The sequence below is a fragment of the Protobothrops mucrosquamatus genome, unplaced genomic scaffold (genome assembly GCF_001527695.2).
Source record: "Protobothrops mucrosquamatus isolate PMUCROS unplaced genomic scaffold, P.Mucros_1.0 scaffold5, whole genome shotgun sequence".
Taxonomy (NCBI): domain Eukaryota; kingdom Metazoa; phylum Chordata; class Lepidosauria; order Squamata; family Viperidae; genus Protobothrops; species Protobothrops mucrosquamatus.
In genome coordinates, this window is record NW_015386392.1 from 4724271 (window position 1) to 4751423 (window position 27153).

Consider the following 27153-nt stretch of genomic DNA (forward strand, 5'->3'; position numbering starts at 1 on the left):
TTAGAAATGTGTGGTGGTTATCCTTTCACTGATACAATTGTCTTTATTTGGTTTTGTACATCCATTTTCCACGCTGTCACTGGCTTCCTTGCTCTTCCTAAAAGTGAGAAAAGTTAAAAACAGATTTCATTATACATAATATATGTAGTCCAACAGTTCATTTAGTGACCGTTCAAAGTTACGACACTGTAAAAAGTGACTTATGACCGTTTTTCATACTTACAACCATTGGAACATCCCCTTGGTCATGGGATCAAAATTCAGATGCTTGGCAACTGACTCACATATATCCTGGGATCCTGAGCATCAAGGACCCCACAGTCCTCCTCCCCCTCTCCATGAACCCCACTCCCTTCTAGCATTGATGATGTTACCTAGTGTGGTAATATAATGAAATGTAAAAAAACAATGAAGCTCAAAGAACACCTAGAGTCCCACAAACCTCCTTCTCCTCCTCTCCACTTCTCCACTCTGCAAACCCTTTCTAGCACTGATGATGTTACCTAGTTGGGTCATGAAAGGTCTGCAAGAAAACAACCAAGCTCAGAGAGCACCAGAGGCACCACAATCCTCCTCCTCCTCCTCCTCCCCCCTTCTAGCACTGATGATGTTACCTAGTTGGGTCATGAAATGTCTGCAAGAAAACAACCAAGCTCAGAGAGCACTAGGGGCCCCACAATCCTCCTCCTCCTCCTCCACCTCCTCCTCCCCCCTTCTAGCACTGATGATGTTACCTAGTTGGGTCATGAAATGTCTGCAAGAAAACAACCCAGCTCAGAGAGCACCAGAGGCACCACAATCCTCTTCCTCCTCCTCCTCCCCCCTTCTAGCACTGATGATGTTACCTAGTTGGGTCATGAAATGTCTGCAAGAAAACAACCAAGCTCAGAGAGCACCAGAGGCACCACAATCCTCCTCCTCCTCCTCCTCCCTCCTTCTAGCATTGATGATGTTACTAGTTGGGTCATGAAAGGTCTGCAAGAAAACAACCAAGCTCAGAGAACACCAAGGAGCCCCCATTTCAACCCTGAACTCAAATATTCTCTTTTATTGGTTCCATTCATGTGTTATTTAAGATATCAGTGTAGTTTCCTTGTCATAGTAGCAAAGTGATTAGCAACTGCCTTTCTCCAGATTTTTTTTTTAATCACCTAATCCAGTTAAACCAGTGGGAAGCCCTGATGCATTCTCATCAAAGAGATCCAAGCCAGCTTGGTTTCCAAGCAAAGTGTTACTATCAGTCTTGTCTTCACCATAACAGTGAAGTTAATTGACAACATTTGATTCCCAGAAAATCTGATAAAGATCCAAGCAGAAGGAGGGCCACAAAAGAAAAGAAAAACCATTTTTTTCTTGCCAGCAATAAACAAACCAGCAAATTGCAGATCATCTGTTCTCAGCCAGAAATCGACAACTATGGATAGAAAACAAAGTGGCTAGGTTAGCTGGCTTGTTTTTAATAAAAAAAAGAATATTTGTAGCTTGGAGTTGAAATGAGGGGTCCTTGGTGGTCTATGAGCTTGGTGGTTTTCTTGCAGATGTTTCATGACCCAGCTAGGTAACATCATCAGTGCTAGAAGGGAGTGGGGTTTATGGAGAGGAGGAGGAGGAGGAGGATTGTGGGGTCCTGGGTCTCTCTGAGCTTGGTTGTTTTCTTGCAGACCTTTCATGACCCAACTAGGTAAAATCATCAGTGCTAGAAGGGAGTGGGGTTTATGGAGAGGAGGAGGAGGAGGAGGAGGAGGAGGAGGAGGAGGAGGAGGAGGAGGAGGAGGAGGACGATGACGACGACGACGACGACGACGACGACGACGACGACGACGACCATCATGGGGTCCTTGGTGCTCTCTGAGCTTGGTGGTTTTCTTGAAGACATTTCATGACCCAGCTAGGTAACATGATCAGTGCTAGAAGGGAGTGGGGTTTGTGGAGAAGAGGAGGAGGAGGAGGAGGAGGAGGAGGAGGACGACCATGGCGTCCTTGGTGCTCTCTGAGCTTGGTGGTTTTCTTGAAGACATTTCATTACCCAGCTAGGTAACATCATCAGGGGTAGTCCTAGATCTAGCACTGATGATGTTACCTAGTTTGTTTGTTTTTATTTTGCTAGCAATTGAGGCTTATGTTCTTTAAGCATGTGCAGAGATATCACTATGGAAGTCCGCTGCACATTGCCAACACAGTGCAGTGCACAAAGGAAGGGCTTGACTAATGACATCATTTGAGGCTTGCCTTAACTTGTCCCACTTTGTGGCCCATGCCCTTGGTGGCTACAAAACTGGGCAAAGTGCCTTAAGAGAACTGACGTCTGACTGGATCTAAGCCCAGGTTTGCTTCTCCTGGACCAGCGAGGCCAAACGTGTCAAGCAAACGTCAGACTTTCCCATGGATCTTGCCTTGGTTTGTGGGTCAGATCATCCATACAATCGGGGAGTTCCTTGCCAAGCGTCTCTGGAAGAAGGAGAGAAAAGAGGCCACCAAGGACAGCTGTACTTCCAAAGATCACCACGGGCAGAGAGGTGTGATATTTCCCCAGGAGACCAACCAGTGGGGAGATGATTCCAGCTACTCGGGCTGTCATCTGACATACTCCGAGTCCGGTCTGCCTGATAGGGAAGCAAAACAGAGGCCAGATGAAACCTAGAGAACTAAGTAGAACTTGGGTGGAACTAAGGAGAAATTTCCTGACAGTCATAACAATTAACCAGTGGAACTACCTGCCTCTAGAACAGGCATGTCAAACACGTGACGTATCGCAACTTTTTCCCCATTGCCGGCAGTTTTTAAGAAGAGACTGGACAACCATTTGTCTGAAATGGTATAGGGCACTGGTGGCGAACCTATGGCACACGTGCCAGAGGTGGCACTCAGAGCCCTCTCTGTGGGCACACGTGCCTTTGCCCCAGCCTCACCTTCCCCCGTGGCCTCCTCCTCTCCAGCAGCCCCCCTGGAGGAGAGTCGCCCCTGAGCGTGGCCCACGCGGAGCAGCGCAGCCAAGGACATGGCAACCAGGCAGCGTAGACAAGACTCTGCCCTCACGCCCCATCGTGCACAGTTGATGCTGCGGGGTGCGGGCAGAGGGCGTGGCCACCATGGCGCTGCTGGGCTGCCTGGGCAATCTGCGGCGGGCCCTGGAGGCAGTGAGTGGCCCTGTGGGCAGGCGGGGCGGGGGATGGGGAGGCAGAGCGGAGCAGAGCAGGGGCCGGGGAGGGGATGGAACAGGGGCAGGGCCAGTTTTGGGGCACTGTCTCTAAAAGGTTTGCCATCACTGATATAGGGTTTCCTGCAGGGGGTTGGACTAGATGACCTCAAGGTCCTTTCCAACTCTGTTGTTCTGTTCTGTTCAAGAAAGCTGGCAGGGTGACATTGGGCCAGGGCCTCTCTCACAGCCCAACCCACTTCAGAGGGCTGTTGTGGTGGGGAAACTAAGAGGATGAGGATATGGGGAAATTAAGAGGTGTTGGACATTTTCTCTGCCTTGATTTATTTGTAAAAATAATAAAGCTGGAATACAAAGAAATATATACAGATAGCCCTTGACTTACAACAGTTCATTCTATTTATTTAGTGACCGTCTGAAGATACAACGGCACTGGAAAAAAAGTGACTTATGACCATTTTTCACACAACCGTTGCAGCACCCCTCCCCATGGTCACGTGATCAGAATTCAGATTCTTGGCAATTGGCTCGTATTTATGACGGTCGCCGTGTCCTGGGGTCACGTGATCCCCTTTTGTGTCCTTCTGCCAAGCAAAGTCAATGGGGAAAGCCAAATTCAGTTGACAAATGTGTTACTAATTTAACACCTGCAGGGATTCGCTTAACAACCGTGGCCAGAAAATTTGTAAAATGAGAGGCGAAACTGACTCAACAAATGTCTCACTTAACAACATAAATGCCAGGCTCAATTGAGGTCGTAAGTGGAGGACCACCTGTCAATCAGCCACTGGGGAAATCTCCACAGCAGTGCAATGATTCACAGTTTTTGGCAGACCCTCCCTACTGTCTCTTCCTATCTCCCCCAACCCTTCAGAAGCTGCTAACTCAAACAGTAGCTGACAATCCCAGTTGGGTGGGTGGGTGGGTGGGGGACTGTACCCTGAAGTGGAGAGAGCCCCCCTCTCTCTTCACCCCCACTTCAGTGGTCATCATAGCTCAGCTACTCTTCTGATTAATCTGGAGTAAGGAGGAGAGAAAACCCAGTAGGAAAAGTCAAGTGATTTGTCTGTCCAAAGAAGGATAACTTTGCAGGATCAGGCCCAGGGGAAGGGGGAGGGAGGAGGTAGATGCCTGTATGTCAATTAGCAAGTCACAAAACACACAATTCAGGGATTATAGGAGGACTACTTTATTGTGGTAAGGTATTGTGGCAGAAATGTGAAAGTCTTCCCCCAATTTTCCCTATGTGTCTCTTGAGAAACAACAAAGTTGAGATGAGATGGGGGGGGAGGGTGTTATTGTGTTACTTGCTAGTTCAGATAGGAAAACGCAGCCACAGATCTACTAAGGTCTCATTAAAGATTCTGAAAAATAAGCTTCTCTGTTTTTTATCTGCTTATTTCCTTGGCCGCATCTCTTTCCCAGGGTTATTCCCTGCATACCATTTACACTTTCTCATGCTTTCCGCCTTTCCCAGACCTGAGCAATTATTTCGCCTCTCCCCCCTTAATCAAGGCTAGAGAAAATTCTTCCCCATGAGCAGCCTACGCTGATCGCTGATCAGTAGCAGCTGGCCAGTTGGCCAGACTATAGCATCAATGTCAAGGTCAGTGAATCACATCATCTGGTGCCTGAGCAAAACTGACTTTTCAATTTCAATCAGAATAGAGCTGCAAGGGACCTTGGAGGTCTTCTAGTCCAACCCCCTGCTCAGGCAGGAGTCCCTATACAATTTGAGACAAGAGGCTGTCTTCTTTAAAACTTCCAGTGATGAAGCACCCACAAGTTCTGAAGGGAAGCTGTTCCACTAATTAATTATCCTCACTGTGAGGAAGTTTCTCCATAATTCTAGGTTGCTTCTCTCCTTGATTAGTTTCCACCCGTTGCTTCTTCTCCTGCCTTCAGGTGCTTTGGAGAATAGCTTGACCCCCTCCTCCTTATGGCAGCCCCTTAGATATTGGAAGACTGCTATCATGTCCCCACTAGTCTTTTTTTTCCTCCAGACTAGCCATACCCAATTCCTGCAACCATTCTTCATATGTTTTAGCCTCCAGTCCTTTAATCTCTTTCTAGTTGCTCTTCTCTGCATTTTTCCCCAAAGTCTCAACATCTTTTCTATAATGTGTTGACTAAAACTGGATGCAGTATTCCAGTTCTGTCCTTAAAATATAGCCTGATGGGAGAAATAATCTATTACTTTCATCCATTGTGGTGGCCCAGTGGTTAGACTGCAGTACTGCAGGCTACTTCTGCTGAAGTTATAGGTCTCACTGCTATCTATCTATCTATCTATCTATCTATCTATCTATCTATCTATCTATCTATCTATCTATCTATCTATCTATCTATCTATCTATCTATCTATCTACCTACCTACCTACCTACCTACCTACCTACCTACCTACCTATCTATCTATCTATCTATCTACCTACCTACCTACCTACCTACCTATCTATGTCTGCCTGCCCGCCTGCCTGCCTGTCTGTCTGTCTGTCTGAATAAATCTAAATGAGGACCCAGATTGTGGGGGACAAATATGCTGACTGTAAACCGCTTAGAGAGGGCTGTAAAGCACTGTGAAGCGGTATATAAGTCTAAGTGCTATTGCTACCTACCTACCTACCTAATCTGTCTGTCTGTCTGTCTGAATCTAAATGAAGACCTAGATTGTTGGGGGGCAATAGCCTGACTCTGTAAACCGCTTAGAGAGGGCTGTAAAGCACTATGAAGTGATATATAAGTCTAAATGCTATTTCTATCTATATATCTGTCTGTCCGTCCGTCTGTCCGTCCATCCATCCATCCATCCATCCATCCATCCTCTATCTAAATCTAAATGAGGGCAAAGATTGTTGAGGGCAACATGTTGACTCTGTAAACCGCTTAGAGAGGGCTGTAAAGCACTGTGAAGCGGAATATAAGTCTAGGTGCTCTTGCTCTTGCTAAAAGATTAAAGACCATCTTAAAGTGATCTGGGCAAGAGATGAAGGCAACATTATGGGCATACAGTGAAGAAATTGTTGTCTGTTGTGTTCTTTTGGCCATTCGAAGAAAGCCCCATAGAACTGAGTTTATTTCTGGCAGAGGAAAACACAGTGCATGGACCGTAACCTATGGAACATAGAATCGTAGAGTTGGAAAGGACCTCAGAAGTCTTCTAGTCTAACCTCTTGCTCAGTGCAGGACAACTTATACTATCCCAGGCAAATGGCTGTCCAATCTCTTCTTGAAAACCTCCAATGTTGGAGCACCCACAATTTCAGGAGGCAAACTGTTCCATTAATTAAATGTTCTGTCAGGAAATTTCTCCTGGATTCCAAGTTGGACCTTTCTTTAACTCATTGCTCTTGGGCCCTATGGAGAATACGTCAATCCCCATTTCTCTGTGATAGCCTCTCAAGTACTGGAAGACAGTTATCACGTCACCTCTATTTCTTCTCTTTGGTAGACTAGGGATAGCTTCAAGATCGCCTGATGTGACAGTGCCAACATTACAATGCTTTGATAAGACCACACTTGGAATATTGCATCCAGTTTTGATCACCATGATTCAAAAAAATATGTTGGGACCTTGGAAAGACTGCAGAGAAGAGCAACAAAGATGATTAGGGGACTAGAGGCTAAAGCCAGAGGTAGGCAACCTTGGCTCTTTTATGACTCGTGGACTTCAACTCCCAGAATTCCTGAGCCAGCCACGCTGAGGGGAAAGGAAGAGAGTTTCCAAGCTGAGCCATGCTGGCTCAGGAATTCTGGGAGTTGAAGTCCGCGAGTCATAAAAGAGCCAAGGTGGCCTACTCCTGGGCTAAACCATTTGATGAATAATTAAGGGAACTGGGAATGTCTAACAAAGAAAAAGCTTAAGGGGTGACATGATAGCAGTCTTCCAATATTTGAAGGGCTGTCACAGAGAAGAGGGGGTTAACCTATTCTCCAAAACAAGAAGTAACAGATGGAGACCTTTCAAAGAGAGAAGCAACCTAGAAATTTCCTGGCAGTGGGAGCAATTAATCAGTGAAACTCCTTGCCACCAGAAGTTGTGGGTGCTCCATCATTGGAGGCATTTAAGAAGAGATTGGACAACCATTTGTTTGAAATGGTATAGGGTCTCCTGCCTGAGCAGGGGGTTGGACTAAAAGACCTCCAAGGTCCCTTCCGCCTCTGTAATTCTTTTAGACCAAGGGTCTTCAAACTTGGCCCTTTTATGACTTGTGGAATTCAACTCCCAGAATACCTCAGCCAGCGTGCCTGGCTGAGGAATTCTGGGAGTTGAAGTCCACAAGTTATAAAAGGGCCATGTTTGAAGAGCCCTGTTTTAGACTTAAAACACTTTAAAATTTTGCTTGTGGTTGTTAAATAGCCTCACCGGATAACAGTCGGGAACAGTTCTGCTGAATATACATAGGATGTTGAAAATGAGCCTGCCATGGTAAACTTTCCAAGGACAGCCAGCATGGTGATTACCACAGGTAAATCTGGGAAGAAAAACCAGATATGAAGAGACAGAAAATCCGAAATAAGAGAGGCAATAACGACAAAATGATCTGAATTTCATAGGCCCCTGAAACCACCTTCTTTCATTCTATATTCACTCATAGTGATTGACTATGAATACAGGGAGTTCCTTGACTTACAATTTTTAAAGGGACCATTTGAGTTACAAAGAGCACTGAAAAAAGTTATTCATGACCGGTCCTTGCACTAAGGGCTCTCGTAGCATCCCCATAGTCATGTGATCAAAATTTGGGTGCCTGGCATGCCTTGACAATGGTAGCAGCGTCCTGGAGTCATGTGATCACCAACAAGCTTTCCAACAGGCAAAATCAATGGGGGAAGCCAGAAGGAGAAGGAGGAGGAGGAGGAGGAGGAAGAGGAAGAGGAAGAGGAGGAGGAGGAGAAGGAGAAGGAGAAGGAGAAGAAGGAGGAGGAGGAGAAGAAGAAGAAGAAGAAGAAGAAGAAGAAGAAGAAGAAGAACAACAACAACAACAACAACAACAACAACAACAACAACAACAACAACAACAATAACAAAGATGATTAGGGGACTGGAGGCTAAAACATATAAGGAAAGGTGTTGGAATTGGGTATGTCTAGTTTAACGGAGAGAAGGACGAGGGGGGACATGATAGCAGTCTTCCAATATCTCAGGGGCTGCCCCAAAGAAGAGGGAGTCAAGCTATTCTCCAAGACGCCTGAAGGCAGGACAAGAAGCAATGGATGGAAACTAATCAAGGAGAGAAGCAACCTAGAACTAAGGAGAAACTTCCTGACAGTGAGAACAATTAACCAGTGGAACAACCTGCCTCCAGAAGCGGTGAATGCTCCAACACTGGAGGTTTTTAAGAAGAGACTGGATAGCCATTTGTCCGAGGTGGTGTGGGGTTTCCTGCCTGGGCGGGGGGTTGGACTCGATGACCTCCAAGGTCCCTTCCAACTTTATTATCATCATCATCATCATCATCATCATCATCATCATCATCATCATCATCATCATTACTACTACTACTACTACTATTACTACTACTACTACTACTACTACTACTACTACTACTACTACTACTATTAAGAAGAAGAAAACCTTGGAGGTCATCTAGTCCAACCCCCTGCTCAGGCAGGTAACCCTATAACATTTCCGACAAAAGGTTGTCCAGTCTCTTCTTAAAGACTTCCAGTGCTGGAGCATTCACCGCTTCTGGAGGCAGGTTGTTCCACTGGTTAATTGTTACTAACTGTCAGGAAGTTTCTCCTTAGTTCTAGGTTGTTTAAACAACAACTGTGGCAAAAAAAGAGTGTAAAATTGGGCATGTAATAACCACCTTCCTTAGAAATCCTGTGGCTATAAGTCAAGGACTTCCCATGTTAATAAAAGCATTGGTAATAACTAACAAAATGCCAGCACTAGTTCACATGTGCTTTGCTTTGCTTCTGTAATAAACTGTCATAGAAACCCAGTTATCCTGATTCAAAACTTAGTGGGATGTGCAAACCCAGCCACTTATGCTTGACAGGGAGTTCTCGACCTACAAACATTCATTTAGTAACTACTCAAAGTTACAACAGCACTAAAAAAAAGTGACTTATGACCATTTTACACACTTATGACCAATGCAGCATCCCCATGGTCACATGATCAAAATTCAGACGCTTGGCAACTGGCTGGTACTTATGACAGATTCACTGTCCCAAGATCTGAGGATTATTGTTTGTAACTCTCCCAGACAAGCATTGGGGGGAACCAGATTTGCTTAATGACCGCATGATTCACTTAACAACTGCAGTGATTTGCTTAACACTTGTGGCAAAAAAAGGTTATAAAATGGGCCAAAACTCACTTAACCACTGCCTTGCTTAGCGACAGAAATTTTGGGGTCAGTTGTAGTGGTAAGTCAAGGACTACCTATATCTCTGTTTAATAGTATTTCAGATGAGGAAATGCTTTTGGTCTATACCAGGGGTAGGCCACCTTGGCTCTTTTATGACTCGTGGACTTCAACTCCCAGAATTCCTGAGCCAGCATGGCTCAGCTTGGAAACCTCTCCCTTTCCCCTCAGCATGGCTGGCTCAGGAATTCTGCGAGTTGAAGTCCACGAGTCATAAAAGAGCCAAGGTGGCCTACCTCTGGCCTAGGTCTAGGCCGCTTTATGACTCGTGGACTTCAACTCCCAGAATTCCTGAGCCAGCATGGCTCAGCTTGGAAACCTCTCCCTTTCCCCTCAGCATGGCTGCCTCAGGAATTCTGGGAGTTGAAGTCCACCAGTCATAAAAGAGCCAAAGTGGCCTACCTCTGGCCTAGGTCTAGGCCGCTTTATGACTCGTGGACTTCAACTCCCAGAATTCCTGAGCCAGCATGGCTCAGCTTGGAAACTCTCCTTTTCCCCTCAGCGTGGCTGGCTCAGGAATTCTGGGAGTTGAAGTCCATGAGTCATAAAAGAGCCAAGGTGGCCTACCCCTGGCCTATGCCATGATCATAAACCGAGCACTATCTGTTTACAACCATTCCAGTTTAGCAAAATGTGGGAATGCTCTTAATTAGAACCCCACCTTTGGGCACGGCGCTGATCAGAAGAGAAAAGATCCCCCCCAGGAGGAGAGACAGCGACTGGCACTTCTTCCTTCCCAAGCATTGCATAAGGAAGACGCAAAGGATTCGGGCCGGGATTTCAACCGCCCCAAAGATGACCTGCGTCAAGTAGATATTCAGGCCGAAGCTGCCAATGTTCAGGCTTAATCCATAGTAGGCCAAACTATTGACAAACCTAAGAGAAGGGAGGGAGGGAGGGAGAGAGGAAGGAAGGAAGGAGAGGGAAGGAGGGAGGGGAAAGGAGAGGGAGAGGGGGAAGGAAGGAAGGAAGGAAGGAAGGAAGGAAGGAAGGAAGGAAGGAAGGAAGGAAGGAAGGAAGGAAGGAAGGAAGGAAGGAAGGAAGGAGAGACGGGGAAGGAGAGGGAGGGAGGGAGGGAAGGAAGGAAGGGGAGAAAGAGAGAGGAATAAAAGAAAAGAATGGTGGAAGAAATGAGAGGGGAAGGAAAGAGAGGGAGGATGAAAAAAGGGAAGGAAAGAGAAAAAAGGAAGGAGAAAGAAAAGGAAGGAGGAGGAATAATGTAGGAGGGAGGGAGGGGAGAAAGAGAGAGAGGAATAAAAGGAAGGGCGGAAGAAATGAGAGGGGAAGGAAAGACGGAGGAATAAAAGTAATGGTGAAGGAAACAAGAGAGGAAGGAAAAAGAGGGAGAAAAAAGGAAGGGAGGAAGGAGAAAAAAGGGAGGAAGAAAAGGAAGAAGGAAGGAGTAATGAAGGGAGGGAGGAAGGGAGGGAGGAAGGGAGGAAAGGAGGAAGGAAGGAAGGAAGGAAGGAAGGAAGGAAGGAAGGAAGAAAGGAAGGAAGGAGAAATTGTTACCATTAAAAGGAGAATACACAACATAAAGTTGATAAATACTACATTTTCTTTTCCTATTCCCCAAATCAATGCTATTTTTACAGGGATGTATGAAAAACTTGCAGGAGAGGCACTTAAATAGCTACGCACACAGTCCTTGACTTATGATCATCCATTTAGCAACTGATGGAAGTTATGACCCCACTGAAAAAAAAGAGAGATAGGACTTCTCCTCGCACTTATGACTCTTGTAGCATTTCTGTCGTCACTTGATTGCAATTCAAGCACTTGGCAACCTACAAGTGTGTGTGTGTGTGTGTGTGTGTGACAGTTACAACATCCTGGAAATCAGGCCACTGCTCTCTGCAACTGTCCCAGCCAGCTTTCAACAAGAAAAGCCAACAGGGGAAGCCAGATTCATTTAATGAATTAACTTAACTGTGGCAAAAAGTTCATAAAATCAGATGTCATTCATTTTAACAATTGCCTCACTTAGTGATGGAAGTTCCAGTTTCAATTGTGGTTGTAAGTTGAGGACTGCTTATGTGAATAGAAGGCTAGGTAAGCAAATCTCCCTTTCTCTCTTATTTGGTAAAGTTACAGAGAGAGCTGACTTTGGGGAAAGTAGGGTAGGGGGCATTAAAGAGGGTCTCAAAGAGGAGCACCCCTAAACCCCAGGATATTTTTTTCAGTTTTCAGCTATTACACCCTACAACAATAATGTAGCATTTCCGGAATCCTTGCAATCTGTTCCTTGACTTCATCAACATCAAAGAGACGATATCAATCTCTCTGAAATTCTCTCTTCTTCACCTAACATTAAACAAAATCGTGGGATTATTTTGACTTCCGTTTTCACACATGCCTTCTGTTTTCCACCGGTTGCAGTCTCTTATCCATGCTCCTTCTTAACAACAACTTAACAACTCTTTGATATCTTCTCCAAGGCCACTTTAAATTCGTTTATTGAGTGAGAATTACGCCTATGGGCCTGATTAGCCCCGGTTAGATTAATATTTTTTTTCCCAGGAAGGTGAACTTTCTGAACTCTTGTTTTAGTTGAAAATTGTTACTTTTATCAAAGCATTTGAATTGTCTATGAAAGACACAACATACTTACCAGATTAGGGAAATTATCAGGGTCACTTTTGCTAATTGGGGATTTCTAACGAGATCCAAAAATGTTGTTGAAGACTTGGCTTTCTTTTCAAGTTTTAGCTTTATTAAAAGATGAGAAAATGAAAGAATAAAAGCGTGCAGGAGAATGTCCCTTTTTCATCTTTACTATTCTGGGAACTTGTTTTCCCCTTCTAGGCAGGCTTCTGGTTAGTCACCTCTCCAGATGTGTTGAACCATAACTACGGATAGTCCTTGATTTACAATAGTTCATTTAGTGACCGTTGAAGATGCAACAGCACTGAAAAAAGTGACTTTTTCACACTTAATGAACATTGCAGTCTCCCCCTAGTCACGTGATCAAAATTCAGACATCTGGCAACTGGTTCACATTTATGACGGGCTGCAGCACCCCGGGGAGGTCGTGTGATCCCCTTTGCGACCTTCTGCCGAGCAAAGTCAATGGGGGAAGCCAGATTCACTTAACAACTGTGTGACTAACTTAACAACTGCAGTGATTTACTTAACAACTGTGGCGAGGAAGGTTGTAAAATGAGGCAAAACTCAATTAACAACTGTGTCTCTTAGCAACAGAAATTTTGGGCTCAATTGTGGTCGTAAGTTGAGGACTACCTGTATCTCTGTTTAACAGTATTTCAGGAAGGGAATGTCCGTTCTTCTCAAATGTTCATTAAATAAAAAATATTATTATGTCTAACGTCACTTGCGCACAATAACATTATTATGGAGATAATGTGATTTATCTATTCCGGATCCTTTTTTTTAAAAAAAAGGCTTAAAGATAATGTAAGCAACTAGATCAGGGGTAGGCCACCTTGGCTCTTTTATGACTCGTGGACTTCAACTCCCAGAATTCCTGAGCCAGCCACGCTGAGGGGAAAGGGAGAGATTTCCAAGCTGAGCCATGCTGGCTCAGGAATTCTGGGAGTTGAAGTCCACGAGTCATAAAGTTGCCAAGGTTGAGGACCCCTGATATAGGGCAGGGGTGGGGAACCTTGGCTCTTTTATGACTGGTGGACTTCAATTCCCAGAATTCCTGAGCCAGCCATGCTGAGGGGAAAGGGAGAGCTTCCAAGCTGAGCCATGCTGGCTCAGGAATTCTGGGAGTTGAAGTCCATGAGTCATGAGGGGGCCATAGTTCCCCCATGCTGGCTCAGGAATTCTGGGAGTTGAAGTCCACGAGTCATAAAAGAGCCAAGGTGGCCTATCCCTGAAGTTGATAGTTTTATGCTAGTCTCTGAGTCTAGAACCCCAGAACCCATAAGGCTGGGACATAATCTCAGACTAACTAGAATATCATCTTGATCTGCAAAAGTCTCGACTTTCTGTAGAAGTGGCTCACCACGAAGGACTGCAAAAATACCCAGAGGCATCCATGGATGGAAGGAGTCAAGATGGTGGCCGTTCACCATCTGTTTTGACAGATGGATTTTCTGAAGGAGACATTTCATTTCTCATCCAAGAAGCTTCCTCAGTTCTGGCTGCCGCTCTACATGGGGCTGCCCTTGAAGAGCATCTGGAAGCTCCAGTTGGTTCAAAATGTGCAGACCTCAGTGTGTGCATGTGACACTTCTCCGGCAAATTGCTTCCAGGTGCTATTCAAAGTGCTGGTTATCACCTTTAAAGCCCTTCATGGCTTGGGACCAGGTTACCTCAGGCACCGTCTCTTGCAGATCACACCCACCTGTACCACTTGAGTGGGGAGGCAAGGAATGTTGGGGGGGTCCCCTGTCCCCTAAGGAGGGGCATCTGGTGGGACCAGAAGAAGGGCCTTCTCCGTGGTGGCTCCCTCTCTCTTGAACATCATCACTCTGGAAATTAAACTGCCCCCCCACACACTGACACTCTTTTGTAAGGCCCTAAAGACGTGGTTCTGAGGAACTCGGAGCAGGATGGAGCCCATTGAGTGGCTGGTATGAGTGTATGTTGCTGCGGTGTGTGTGTGTGTATGTGTTATTTTATTATTTTTTTCTAAATTGTGTTTTTATTGTCTGTAGGCTGCCTAGAGTCGCTGTGAGCAAGTAGGCAGCTATATAAATTCTCTAAAACAAATAAATTAAATGAGAAGCAAAATGAATTCTTTTTCCTCAAGGGGAAAAAAACATAGTCCAATGGTCTTTTTTTAAAAAAAGTATCCTTGAGACAACCATGACTTGGATGACTAAGAAGCTTCATAGATAAGAGAAGGAACTGTAGCCAAAAATTACTGAAGGACCACAGCCAGACCAGGGAGGCAGGGAATGTTATGGGCTCCTAACCTTAAGAAGGTCCAACTAGAGGGACCAAGAAGAAGGGCCTTCTCCGTGGTGGCTCCTTCCCTATGGAACAACATCCCTGCAGAGATAAGACCGGCCCCCACTTTGACCCCCTTCCGAAAGGCCCCAAAGACTTGATTTGACCATCAGGTCCATCAAGTTGTGGATCTGATTGTTGTCACCAGGGAGATGATTTTTATACAGGGCTTTTATGTAAGCCACCGTGAGTGAGTAGGCTGGCCATATAAAATTTCTTAAACTATATAAATAAAAATGTAAATGTTTGTTTGTTCAAAATCTTAAATCTCCGAAAGTTCTTTACCGATTGCTTTGAAATGTTGACACAACGTTGCATTCGAATACGCGCGTGTTTTTATATACCTATATTATATAGATGTCACACCTGTGACAGGTAAAAACATGCTTTTTTTGAAAAACAGCGCCATCTGTTGGACGTAAAAGCAACACACGCTTTTACCAGACTGAGCCACAGCAACGCGTGGTTGGGTACAGCTAATAATAAATAAATACATAAAATATAATGCAAAGGGCGCTTAGGCAATGCATGCCTGAGAGTGGCTTAATAAATAGAAATAGAGTCACACGGTTGGTAGAAAGATGGAAGGTTTTCTAGCCCAACTTCCTGACTAAAGCAGGGCAAATGGTTGTCCAGTCTTTTCTTAAAAACCTCCTCCTGCTCATTGGACAATTTCTTCATTCCCAAGTTGCTCCCAACTACATTTGATTTGGACTCTCTGCAAAAATAACTTTGCAGGAACAGAAAACAAAACGAAACAAAAACTTACCTGCTCTAACAGTTTCGGAGGGATGGTTCGCTTGTTTACGGAGGCTGCTTTTTGGAGAAGTTTTTTAGCTTCCTCTACTTTGCCTTTCATTGCAAGCCACCGAGCGGACTCAGGAAGGACCCTGAAAAATATTGGTGCGGCAAGCAAGCAAATAATTTCAGATTTTGGAGAGATGGCATCTCTATCAAATGACACAAAATATCTCTCAAACTGACCACTTGAGACAGAACTATAATAATAATAATAATAATAATAATAATAATAATAATAATAATAATAATAATAATAATAATAATAATAATAATAATAATAATAATAATAAAAAAGTTGGAAGGGACCTTGGAGATCATCTAGTCCAACCCCCTGCTCAGGCAGGAAACCCGATACCATTTCGGACAAATGGCTGTCCAGTCTCTTCTTAAAAACTTCCAGTGTTGGAGCATTCACCGCTTCTGGAGGCCGGTTGTTCCACTGGTTAATTGTTCTCACTGTCAGGAAGTTTCTCCTTAGTTCTAGGTTGCTTCTCTCCTTGATTAGTTTCCACCCGTTGCTTCTTGTCTTGCCCTCAGGTGCTTTGGAGAATAGCTTGACTCCCTTTTCTTTATGGCAACCCCTGAGATATTGGAACACTGCTATCATGTCCCCCCTCGTCCTTCTCTTCATTAAACTTGACATACCCAATTCCAGCAACAGTTCCTTGTATGTTTTAGCCTCCAGCCCCCTAATCATTTTTGTTGCTCTTCTCTGCACTCTTTCTAGAGTCCAGGACTATCCTTGGATAGAGGGTCAAAAGGGTCACGACGGGTCAAGGGGTCAAGCCTCCTTTTTCTTGTGTTCACATGCAATGCATGTAAAAAAAAGTCAAGGCTTGCCACACTGCCATGTCAATTTTTTTGATTGATACCCCATTTTTCCTTGCCCTATCCATGAGGGCTAGCACAAAAATAATAAATGACGGTTCTTTTACATGAAATTAATTTTAATTAACAGTTCTTCTGTTTCTCTCTCATGAGTTGCTTTTCTTCTTTTTTTCTTTTTCTTTCTTTCTTTTCTGGCAGATACTGTATATGCAGGTAGTCCTCGCTTAATGACCACGATTAGACCCGGAATTTTGATTGTAAGTTGTTGTGATCATTGTGCAAGTCATCATGTTACCTGACTCAATTTTACGATCATTTTTACAGTGATTGTAAAGTGAGTTACCACGGTCATTAAGAAAATCACGTGGTCGTTAATCAAACCAAATAGTCTTTAAGCAAATCCAGTATATCCAATGTGCATTTTTTTTAATTGTTTTTGGCTGGAAAAAGGCAAAAAACTTTGCAAATCACAGCTGTAAATTTGAACCAGGTACCTGAAATGTGATCATGAAATTGCAGGACGGATGTGCATCAACTATAACTTTTAAGATGTGTTGCAAGTAACTTTTTTGAATTTGTCAGTTGTTAAGTGACTAGTCATTAAGCAAGAGGTACCTGTATATCGTAGTCCTTGGCTTACAGTAGTTCGTTTAGTGACCATTCAAAGTGACAACAGCACTGAAAAAAGTGACTTATGACCGTTTTTCACCCTTAAGTCTGTTGGAGCATCCCCCTGGTCACGTGATCAAAATTCAGATGCTTGGCAACTGACTTGTACTTATGACAGTTGCAGTATCCCGGGGTCATGTGATCCCTTTTTGTGATTCCCTTCTAACAAGCAAAATCAATGGGAAAGCCAGATTCACTTAACAACTTTATAATTAACAACTGCACTGTTGCAAGAAAGGTCGTAAAATGGGGTAAAGCTCACTTAACAACGATGTTTCACTTAGCCACAGAAATTTTCGGGTCAGTTGTGGTCACAAGGACTACCTGTGTATAATGTTTACACAATGCTTCTTGGTTACACAGCTTGGAAGATATTTGGTGTCATACTAAAAATCCATTTATACATCCAACCAAATCTTAAAAGGAGCTAACAGCAGGGTTTGAACCCAGTACTTACCATATGTAGAAAAAGAAAAGAAAAATTGGGGCAGAACCAGCAATCTGAAGGTGCCGCCAATCCTGAAGGCCGTAAGCTAAGCCAGCCAGGATCATTTGTCCCAAAGCAAAAGTCACATGACTAACAATCAGGGTGTGTGGACGATAGGCAATGCCGACCCATTCAGTGCCTGTGAAAGATCAGAGGGGGGAAAAAAGCAGAGGTCAGCCTGCTATCTCACCCCATGCAAATCTGATGAGTTCCCCTTCGGTCTCTTCATCTAAATTGTTTAAGACTCGGAATAACCAAATCATCAACATCAGCATTAATCATCAAAGACAACAGCACTTAGCACTTAGACTTATATACCGCTTCACAGTGCTTTACAGCCCTCTCTGAGGGGTTTACAGTCAGCCTGTTGCCCCCCAACAATCTTTGCCCTCATTTAGATTCAGATAGATGATGGATAGATAAAGAGAGAGAGAGAGAGAGAGAGAGAGAGAGAGAGAGAGAGAGAGAGAGAGAGAGAGAGAGAGAGAGANAGACAGACAGACAGACAGACAGACAGACAGACAGACAGACAGACAGACAGACAGACAGACAGACAGACAGACAGACAGACAGACAGACAGATAGATAGATAGATAGATAGATAGATAGATAGATAGATAGATAGATAGATAGATAGATAGATAGATAGATAGATAGATAGAGAAGCAGGCAGGCAGGCAGACAGACAGACAGACAGATAGATAGCGATAGCAGTTAGACTTATATAACTTCAGCAGAAGTAGCCTGCAGTACTGCATTCTAACTACTGTGGATGAAAGTAATAAATTATTTCTCCCATCAGGCTATATTTTAAGACCAGAACTGGAATACTGCATCCAGTGTCCTCTCTGAGAGGTTTACAATGTCAGCCTGTGGCCGCCAACAATCTGGGTCTTCGTTTTACCAACCTCGGAAGGATGGAAGGCTGAGTCAACCTTGAGCCGGTCAGGATCGAACTGCTGGCTATGGGCAGAGTCAGCCTGCAGTGTTGCATTCTAACCACTGCGCCAGCAGGGTTCTTATAATCACCCGTAAGTAAATGCACATCCCAGGTTTAGGTTAAGGACTTACAAAGAGCTATGCTGCTTATTGAGATCCCGGAAAGAGCTGCTCCTAGCAGAAATCGGAGTGCACAATAGAGGTAAAAACTGGGGGCAAAGGCTACAGCAACTCCAGCCACCCCTTCCAGGAACAGAGATAACAAGGCAATGGGTCGTCGGCCACACCTGAAGGAGAAGAATGTTTGGTTAAGTTTGCCATTACAAGTAGACCTCGATTTACAACCATGTTCAAACTTACAATAGCGCTGGAAAAAAAATGACTAAAAAACCCAATCCTCACGCAGCCATCACAGCATCCCCACAGTCACGTGATCAAAATCCTACATTTACGACGGATGCAGCGATCACCTTTTGCAACCTTCCCAGTCAGCTTCTAACTGGAGAAAGCTGGATTTGGTTAACAGCCACGCGCTTTACTTAACCGCAGTGACTCGTTTAACAACCATGGCGAAAAGGTCATAAAATCAAGCTCAACTCACTTAGCGACCACTTTGCTTAACTACAAAAATTCCGCAATAGCGGCAAATATTTCTAGCTCTGGTGTAGGATGAGGGTGGAGGTTTATCCGAGTTTATGGGTTGGTTTCCAAAAGGTTTGTTACCAGGCTAGGTAACATCATAATCAGAGTCGCAGGGGTAGGCAACCTCGGCTCTTTTATGACTCGTGGACTTCAACTCCCAGAATTCCTGAGCCAACATGGCTCAGCTTGGAAACCTCTCCCTTTCCCCTCAGCATGGCTGGGAGTTGAAGTCCACGAGTCATAAAAGAGCCAAGGTGGCCTAACCCTGGTTTAGGGGATGTCAGTGTCTGTATTCTTCTGCTTATAAAGGCTTCGTGTGTGGGTGTGTCAAGAGAGGGTCTTGTGATGTGTCTTGTGATGGGTCCCAGTTGTATTTGTAAGTTGAGAGCTACTTTCAGAGGGAGTTCTTTCATCTAAGCTTAGGACCACAACCAAAAATGTTTGTAGCGCTTTCCGAGCAGGTGGAAGTCTATCCAGATATGGACCTTAACCCCCAAAAGAAATACTCAGCCATCAGTCCAGATCAACCCTCAGTTCCAAAAATTTGCTTAGTGAATGGCAAAAGTTCCAAACAACTTGCTCTAACCCAGGGGTGTCAAACTCGCGACATCATGTGATGTTGCGCAACGTATCGGGCCGATTTTGCCATTGCCGGCAATGGGGTGGGCGTGGCTTCCGGATGATGCATCCGGCCCGAGGGCCAGCAATTTGACAACCCTGCTCTAACCTTTTTTAGAATACAGGTAGTCCTCAACTTACAACAGTTCATTTAGTGACCGAAGTTACAACAGCACTTTAAAAAGTAGATTTAGGGCCATTTTTTTACATTCTCGACCTTTGAAATGTCCCCCACGGTCATATGATCAAATTTCAGATGCTTGGCAACTGACTTGTATTTATGACAGTCGTAGTGTCCCAGGGTCATGTGATCTCCTTTTGTGACCTTCTGACAAGAAAAGTCAATGGGGGAAGCCAGATTCGCTTAACGACCGTGTTATTAACTTAACAACTGCAGTGATTTACTTAACAACTGTGGCGAGGAAGGTTGTAAAATGAGGCAAAACTCAGTTAACCTAACAGCTGCAGTGATTCTCTTAACAACTTTGGCAAGGAAAGTGGTAAAATGGAGCAAAACATACTTACTTACAAAGGTCTCACTTAGCAACAGAAATCTGGAGCTCCATTGTACTTATAAGGCGAGGACTACCTGTACTCTATTCCATGTCTGCTCCTGGTTTGATGTCAGCAAAGACTAAAGCAGGTCATTTTGCTCTCTTGAAGACCCCCCTTCTCCAGTTCCACACCTGGACGTGTGAAAGATTTGCCTAGTTCAGGGGTCTTCAAACTTGGCCCTTTTATGACTGATGGACTTCAACTCCCAGAATTCCTCAGCCAGCGCATGCTGGCTGAGGAATTCTGGGAGTTGAAGTCCATCAGTCATAAAAGGGCCAAGTTTGAAGACCCTTGGCCTAGCTGGTCATAAAGGATGCCTAGTTTTTGGAAGCCACCCCTATGATCCCCTGGTTTGTCTTCCAAACCAGCCTCTTCTGCCCCATCCCAAGTTTCCTTCCAGCCATAAGTTGCTATCTTCCATCCATTATTTTGGTCGCCTTACCAATCGCTCAACGGTCCTAACACAATTGCTCCAACGAGGAGGCCCGACATGAAGACGGACTGTGAGATATCAATTAAATCCTTTCTGTCACACACCAGGGAGAACTTAAGGGAGGAAAGGAAAAAATATTTAATGAAAAGGAACCAGACAGAGGAGATAACTTATTCCACGATCGTGGTACATGCATTACAAGAGGGATCACCAACAAGAAACAGGAGGTCCTAATCGTGCTACATAGGACTTTAGGCAGACCCTGTTTGAAATATTGTGTCCAGTTCTAGAAACTTGGCTTAAAAAAAGACATTGGTAAGATTGAGCTAGTTCAGAGACAAGCCAAGTCATAATAATAATAATAATAATAATAATAATAATAATAATAATAATAATAATAATAATAATAATAGTAGTAGTAGTAGTAGTAGTAGTAGTAGTAGTAGTAGTAGTAGTAGTATCCAGTCTGAACATCTGGCTGACTGTGCGATGATCCATAATAATAATAATAATAATAATAATAATAATAATAATAATAATAATAATAATAATAATAATAATAATAAAGTTGGAAGGGACCTTAGAGGTCATCTAGTCCAACCCCCTGCTCAGGCAGGAAACCCTACACCATTTCAGACAGATAGCTGTCCAGTCTCTTCTTAAAAACTTCCAGTGTTGGAGTGTGTGTGTATGTGTGGGACATAATTGAAACTTTTAAATACATATAGTCCTCAGCTTACAACTGTTCATTTAGTGACCATTCAAAATTACAACGGTACTGAAAAAAGTAACTTATGACCATTTTTCACCTTTACGACCGTGGCAGCATTCCCATGGTCAGGTGATCAAAATTAGATGCTTGGCAACTGACTCATATTTATGACCGTTGCAGTGTCCCAGGGTCACGTGATCCCCTTTTGCCACCTTCTGACAAGCAAAGTCAATGGGAAAACCAAATTCACTTAACAACCGGGTCACTAATTTAACAAGTGCAATGATTTTACTTAACAACGATGGCAAAAAAAGCCGTAAAATGGGGCAAAACTCACATAACAAATGTTTCACGTAGCAACATAAATTTTGGGCTCAGCTGTGATCATAACTTGAGGACTACCTGGTGTGTTAAGGGTTTGAATAAGGTTCTAGAACAGGGGTGTCAAACTCAATTTCACTGAGGGCCACATCAGCATTGCAATTGCCCTGGGGGGCCCGGGTGGGTGTTGCCAGAGTGGGTGCAGCCTTCTGGGTGAGCATGGATGGAGTGGGAGTAGCCTACTGGGTGGGCATGGCCAGTTCCACATCGTTCGTGTCAAGGGTGCCTATGGGGGCCTGGGCAGGAGTGGGACAGATCTGAGGGTCTCTGGCAGAAGGGGGTGGGACTGGGGCAAGTGCCAAGACATAGTCCACCGGGGCAAGTGCCAAGATGGCCACCACAAAATTGTACATTGGCTCCCAGCCGGCCTGGGCCAGGGCCAAGGCAGTGGGGCCGTTCCCTCACTGTTTCCAGGATGGCTTCGTGGGCCACATGAAACCACTTCGCGGGCTGCATCCAGCCCACGGGCCTTGTGTTTGACATGTCTGGTCTAGAAGGCATTTTCAATATTAAGCAAAAATCAAGAACATGAGGGCATCACTTCAAACTGGCAGGAAGGAAGTTCAGAAGCCATGTTAGAAAGTCTTGCTTCAGAGAAATATCGGAAGCCTGGAACCAACTTCCAGTGGAGGTAGGGGGTCCAATTGTCAGTAACTGATTTTAAACATGCTTGGGATAAACACAGGTCCACTATCTGACACTTAAAAAAAAATAAAAAAGCCTCGAAAGGCAGACTCAGTAGACCACTTTGGTCTTTTTCTACCATCAGTTTTAATAGAAGAACAGAATTGGAAGGGACCTTGGAGGTCTTCTAGTCCGATCCCCTGCTCAAGCAGAAAACTCTATAACATTTCAGACAGATGGTGGTTCAATCTCTTCTTAAAATCCTCCAGTGTTGGAGCATCCACAATTTCTGGTGGCAAGCAGTTCCACTGGTTAATCGTTCTCACTGTTAGGAAATTTCTCCCTTAGTTCCAGGTTGCTCCTTTCCTTGATTAGTTTACATCTGTTGCTTCTTGTCCTGCCTTCAGATACTTTGGAGAATAGGTTGACCCCCCTATTCTTTGTGGCAGCCCCTGAGATATTAGAACACTGCTATAATGTACCCCCCCCTCATCCTTCTCTTCATTAAACTAGACATACCCAATTCCAGCAACCTTTCCTTGTATGTTTTAGCCTCCAGTCCCCTAATCATCTTTGTTTTTCTGGTCCAAACTACTGCTTGAGCAAGAGACCATATACCATTCTGGACAAATGGCTGACCAATCTCTTCTTAGTTTTGATCCTTTCATTTGTATTTTTGTTGGACCTATAAGACAGGGCTTTTCAACCTGTGCTACGGGTACCACCTGTGGTACATTGGCACCTGGCAGGTGGTACGCGACCATCCTAGAAAAATGGTAGCGGGGGAGGGGAATGAGCTGAACCGGCGGCAGCACCGCACAAGCCTGAGCGAGAGATAGCTGGAGCTGCAGGGCTGTCGGGTTCTCAGTGGAAGCACCAGGATCAGTGCCAGGCTCCAGCTGGAGCTCGGCGCTGATCCTGGTGCTTCCGCTGAGCCCAGAAGAAGCGCCGATCAGCTGGAATGTTGCAGCATCTCCAGGGTCTTGTGATTTACACTCAGATGCTTGGCAACTGATTCATATTTATGACAGTCACAGTGTCCCAGGGTCATGTGAAGTGACCAAAACCTGCTGCAACCACCCAGCAGATGGGGGGAATAAAAACCAAACACCCCCCCCCACCCCATCCCCCCTGCCAATTCTCAACAGAAATGCTCACAACAATGAAAACCTCGGACAGGAGGAAGAGCGCCACTGGGTGGGCAGGCAGGTGTCTTGCTCGGCTGTGGCTTGTGGGGCACTTTTTTCAGTGCCATTATAACTTCGAACAGTCACTAAATGAACTGTTGTAAGTCGAGGACTACCTGTACTTTATCACTTTTTTCCTTTTTGGGGGGGGTCATCAAGTTTTTGACACCTTGCTAGGCGACTGATGGTACTCGGATGTTGCCATATCCTAAAAGTGGTACAATGGGTGAAAAGGTTGAAAAGCCCTGGTCTAATCCAACCAACTATCCATCCTGCGACACTGTGGTCATCCAGATTGCTTAGCTAGTGGAACTGGAGAGGCATTAAAAAAATCTGATAATAAATCTTTTAAAAAGTCAGATTTATTTGATTTATACCATAGAGCAGGGGTCCCCAATCCCCGGTCCATGGACCAGTACCGGGCCACAGCATGCCAGCAACTGGTCCACACAAACAAGCAAAGCCCCATCCATGGGATGCAGGCAGCACACAAAACCACACAGCCTCTGGTCCGCAGAAAAACCTCTCTCCACGGAACCAGTCCCTGGTGCCCAAAAGGTTGGGGACCTCTGCCATAGAGGACACCCTATGCATCACATAAAAATAAGGCATTTTGAAAGTGCCACGTGGAAAGGTTTTCTGCTCATATTTAATAGTAAGCAGCAGACATTGCTGGTGTTTAGAAGCACTTCTTCACATATTCCAAATCTTGTTTTTATTTTCCATGCAACCACAAACCCATGAGGTGGGTTGGGCTGAGGGAGAGAGGGACTAGCCCAGGGGTAAGCCACCTTGGCTCTTTTATGACTCGTGGACTTCAACTCCCAGAATTCCTGAGCCAGCCATGCTGAGGGGAAAGGGAGAAGTTTCCAAGTTGAGCCATGCTGGCTCAGGAATTCCACGAGTCATAAAAGAGCCAAGGTGTCCTACCTCTGGACTAGCCCAAAGACACCTAGCCGGCTTTTGTGCCTGAGACAGAACTAGAACTCATAGCTTCCAAGCTTCTAATCCAGCTTCTAATCCTAACCACAATATCAAAGTAGCTCATGGAGTGACAGGGAAGGATTGGCCAAAACTCTCCTAGGGCAAAGTTCCCCAACTTTTTCGGCTTTGCAGACCGGGGGGTGGGTAGGCAGGGGGAAGGGATGGTCTTGTGCACGTGACAGGCAAGCACACGCACAGCTCCATTTGCACAAGGGGCGGGCAAGCGTGCATAGGTCCACTTGTGTGAGCAGTGGGCACGTGCACCCACCACTCACACAAATGGAGCTCATGCACGTGCTGTCGCCCACTGTTCACATGATTGGGGATGTGCACGTGGTTGCTCTTCACTTCCGCAGCCTGGTTCTGAATGGTTCAAGGCCTGATGGTGGGCTGCGGCTCGGAGCTTGGGGACCCCTATCCTAGGTAGATTCTGAATTTGAGGAGAACTAGAGTGAAAAGTCCAGGTGGAGGTGAAGAGAGGGACTGTTCCAAAGTCTCCTGGCTGGCTTGTGTGCCTAAGGGAGGACTAGAACTCTCGATCGCCTGGTTTCTTGTCCACCACCTTCATTACAGCACCAAACTAGCTCCCCTGATATCCTGAGAAGCAATAGTCCAGCAGGCATAGGATTCCTTACTGTGGTGGCAAGTAGCAAAAAGCCGATGTGCGAGAAGAATATCAGATTCTTCAATCACGAAGTCACGTTAAGTTATGGTCTATCTCAGGGGTCTCCAAGCTTGGCAACTTTAAGACTTGTAGACTTCAACTATCAGAATTCCTCACCCAGCCATGCTGAGCCACAAGTCTTAAAGTTGTGAAATTTGGAGAGCCCTGGTCTATCTAGGTAACTATCCAAGTGCCAATGTGACTTTAGGTTGCATTTCTTGTTTTCTATCATCCAAGGGAGCTGTGAGTTTCTGAGTCAGATTGCAGTTAAATGCTGGATTTCATGATTTTGTTTCTTCACAGAAGCTACCAGATTTGGGTTGCAAATGTTCAGATAGACTACTGCTTGTAGGAGACACCACTAGATAGCAACAAGGGGTTAGATGTTTTCGGTATCTCTTTGCTGCCATCTACAGGTCATCTGAATTTTAATAACCCAGATTGAGTAGCTCTAAAACCTAACATCCTTTGTAGGCAGTCAAACTGTAGAATGTGTTGTAGCTGAATATACTCGAATGAATCTTTTCAGTCTTTCTTCTCATTTCCTATCAAATCTCTAACTGGCAAACTTTCAAATCTCTTAGTAGGCTTTTTTTTAATGTATCTGATTAACAATTCTTGGCAGTTTAAAAGCTTTCTCTTTTGCAACCTTGAGTTGGCCAAACAAATAAATGCATTGCTGTCACACCGATTTTGAATTTTTTTTTTTCTTATAGTCTAAAACTTCTTTATCTGTTTAGGAAACTAATATATCCCCTAATCCTAACTGCTCTGAAGGGTTTACCAGACCCAAATATAATGCGGTGGGTTCTCAGCTTTGATCACTTTAAAATCTCTGGATGCATGCCGGTTAGGGAATTCTGGGAGTTGAAGTCCAAACATTTTAAAGTGGCCAAAACTTAATATAATGCAACTATGCAGGAGGAAAATGAAAACATTAAAAAACCCAGGCCAGATCATTTTTTTAGGCTTCTCCAAGGGTCATTAGAAAGGAACCTGGACAGAAGAAGTATAGTGTTGATGAATCTAGTGAAACCAGATGAAGTACATGGGTGGAAGCCAAGGTTCCTTGGTGTTCTTGCAGATGTTTCATTACCAAACTAGGTAACATCATCAGTGCTTTGGGTAATGAAACATCTGCAAGAAAATAACCAAGTGCAGAGAGCACCAAGGGTCCTTCATTTCAACTCTGAGCTGTAAATATTCTCCTTTATTGGATGGAATTCATTCTGAGATCTAAGTTCTACAGAACTTTGGGTCCTTAACATGAACATGTCCATTGGACTTTCAAAGTAACTAAAAATTGTGGCAATGGATCGTTACAATGTGATATGGTGTGTCTCTTCTAACAAAAACCAATCATCCCGTGTAGCAATCTGGAGTAGACCCCCATGTCTGGTCTTTAAAAGGCTACTTGTGGGGGGGGGGGGGTTAATCTCCTTATTAATTGCAGGCAGTTGCCCAGAGACAACTTCTATTGCAAATATTATGCTTAGTTTTCCTCGTTTATTTTTGCCTTTTAACTCCTGGCAGGAAAATCTCCCAGTTTTATACAAAAAAACTAAACATTTAATTCAGGAAGAAAAAGAGATTCCCAAACCTGGGTAACCAGAGAAGGTTTTGGCTTGGAAGGATAAACCCATCCATCTTGGCACTTCTCTGTTGAATTCAATCCAGACTGCAGGACGGTCTCCAAGTTGGTTTCCACAGGAGTATACATGAGACATTGTTCTAAGGTCCCGTCGGGTTTTCGGGGAATGGTCAAATTCAGCTTCTCCTCATCGGTCAAGTTCAAGCGGACGGTGTCCAACCAATTAGTGTTGCAGTGATGAGACACTGGAAGGACCATGAATAATTGGCTGAACATATGAAAACCAATGAAGGGTGAAATTATAGCGATCATCAGTACCAGCCAATGCTGGAATCGGCCAAAATCATTAAGAGCTTTGATGATTTCTCCAATATCGGTCATGGCTGTTTTCTCTCTGCCTTTCTCTCTGCTACTATCTACCCTCTGTCTAATCTGTCTACTCAAATAGCCCTCTGGGATTCAACCACCTCTGGAATTAATGGTTAAACACAGAATAAACTTTGACATGACACTCAGTGAAGTGCAGGAACGGTATTCTTAATAATAGCCTTAATACATGACATGTTACACTTTCACAACCACC

The 27153-nt window shown here is 44.5% G+C and overlaps 1 protein-coding gene across 1 annotated transcript; it reads right to left on the bottom strand.

The window, feature by feature from the left end:
• On the bottom strand, window positions 1–26951 carry LOC107303301 (solute carrier family 22 member 13-like). The gene is made up of 10 exons (XM_015832519.2): window positions 26580–26951; window positions 20437–20540; window positions 18312–18466; window positions 17211–17379; window positions 15225–15345; window positions 12147–12244; window positions 10197–10411; window positions 7522–7630; window positions 2394–2603; window positions 1–91 (listed from the first exon to the last, which is right to left on the bottom strand). Exons 1-10 carry the CDS (start codon window positions 26949–26951, stop codon window positions 1–3), a joined length of 1644 nt encoding a protein of 547 aa, XP_015688005.2.
• Between the last annotated feature and the right edge of the window lie 202 nt (window positions 26952–27153).

Bases quoted from the DNA above. Each gene is read 5' to 3' on its own strand.
- LOC107303301 (XM_015832519.2), bottom strand. From the start codon at position 26,951: ATGACCGATATTGGAGAAATCATCAAAGCTCTTAATGATTTTGGCCGA. The intron at 15,346-17,210 runs GTAAGTACTGGG...AATATTTTTCAG, and splicing joins CTTTTCTTTTTCTACATATG to GGTCCTTCCTGAGTCCGCTC. The intron at 92-2,393 runs GCAAGATCCATG...TTTTAGGAAGAG, and splicing joins GATCTGACCCACAAACCAAG to CAAGGAAGCCAGTGACAGCG.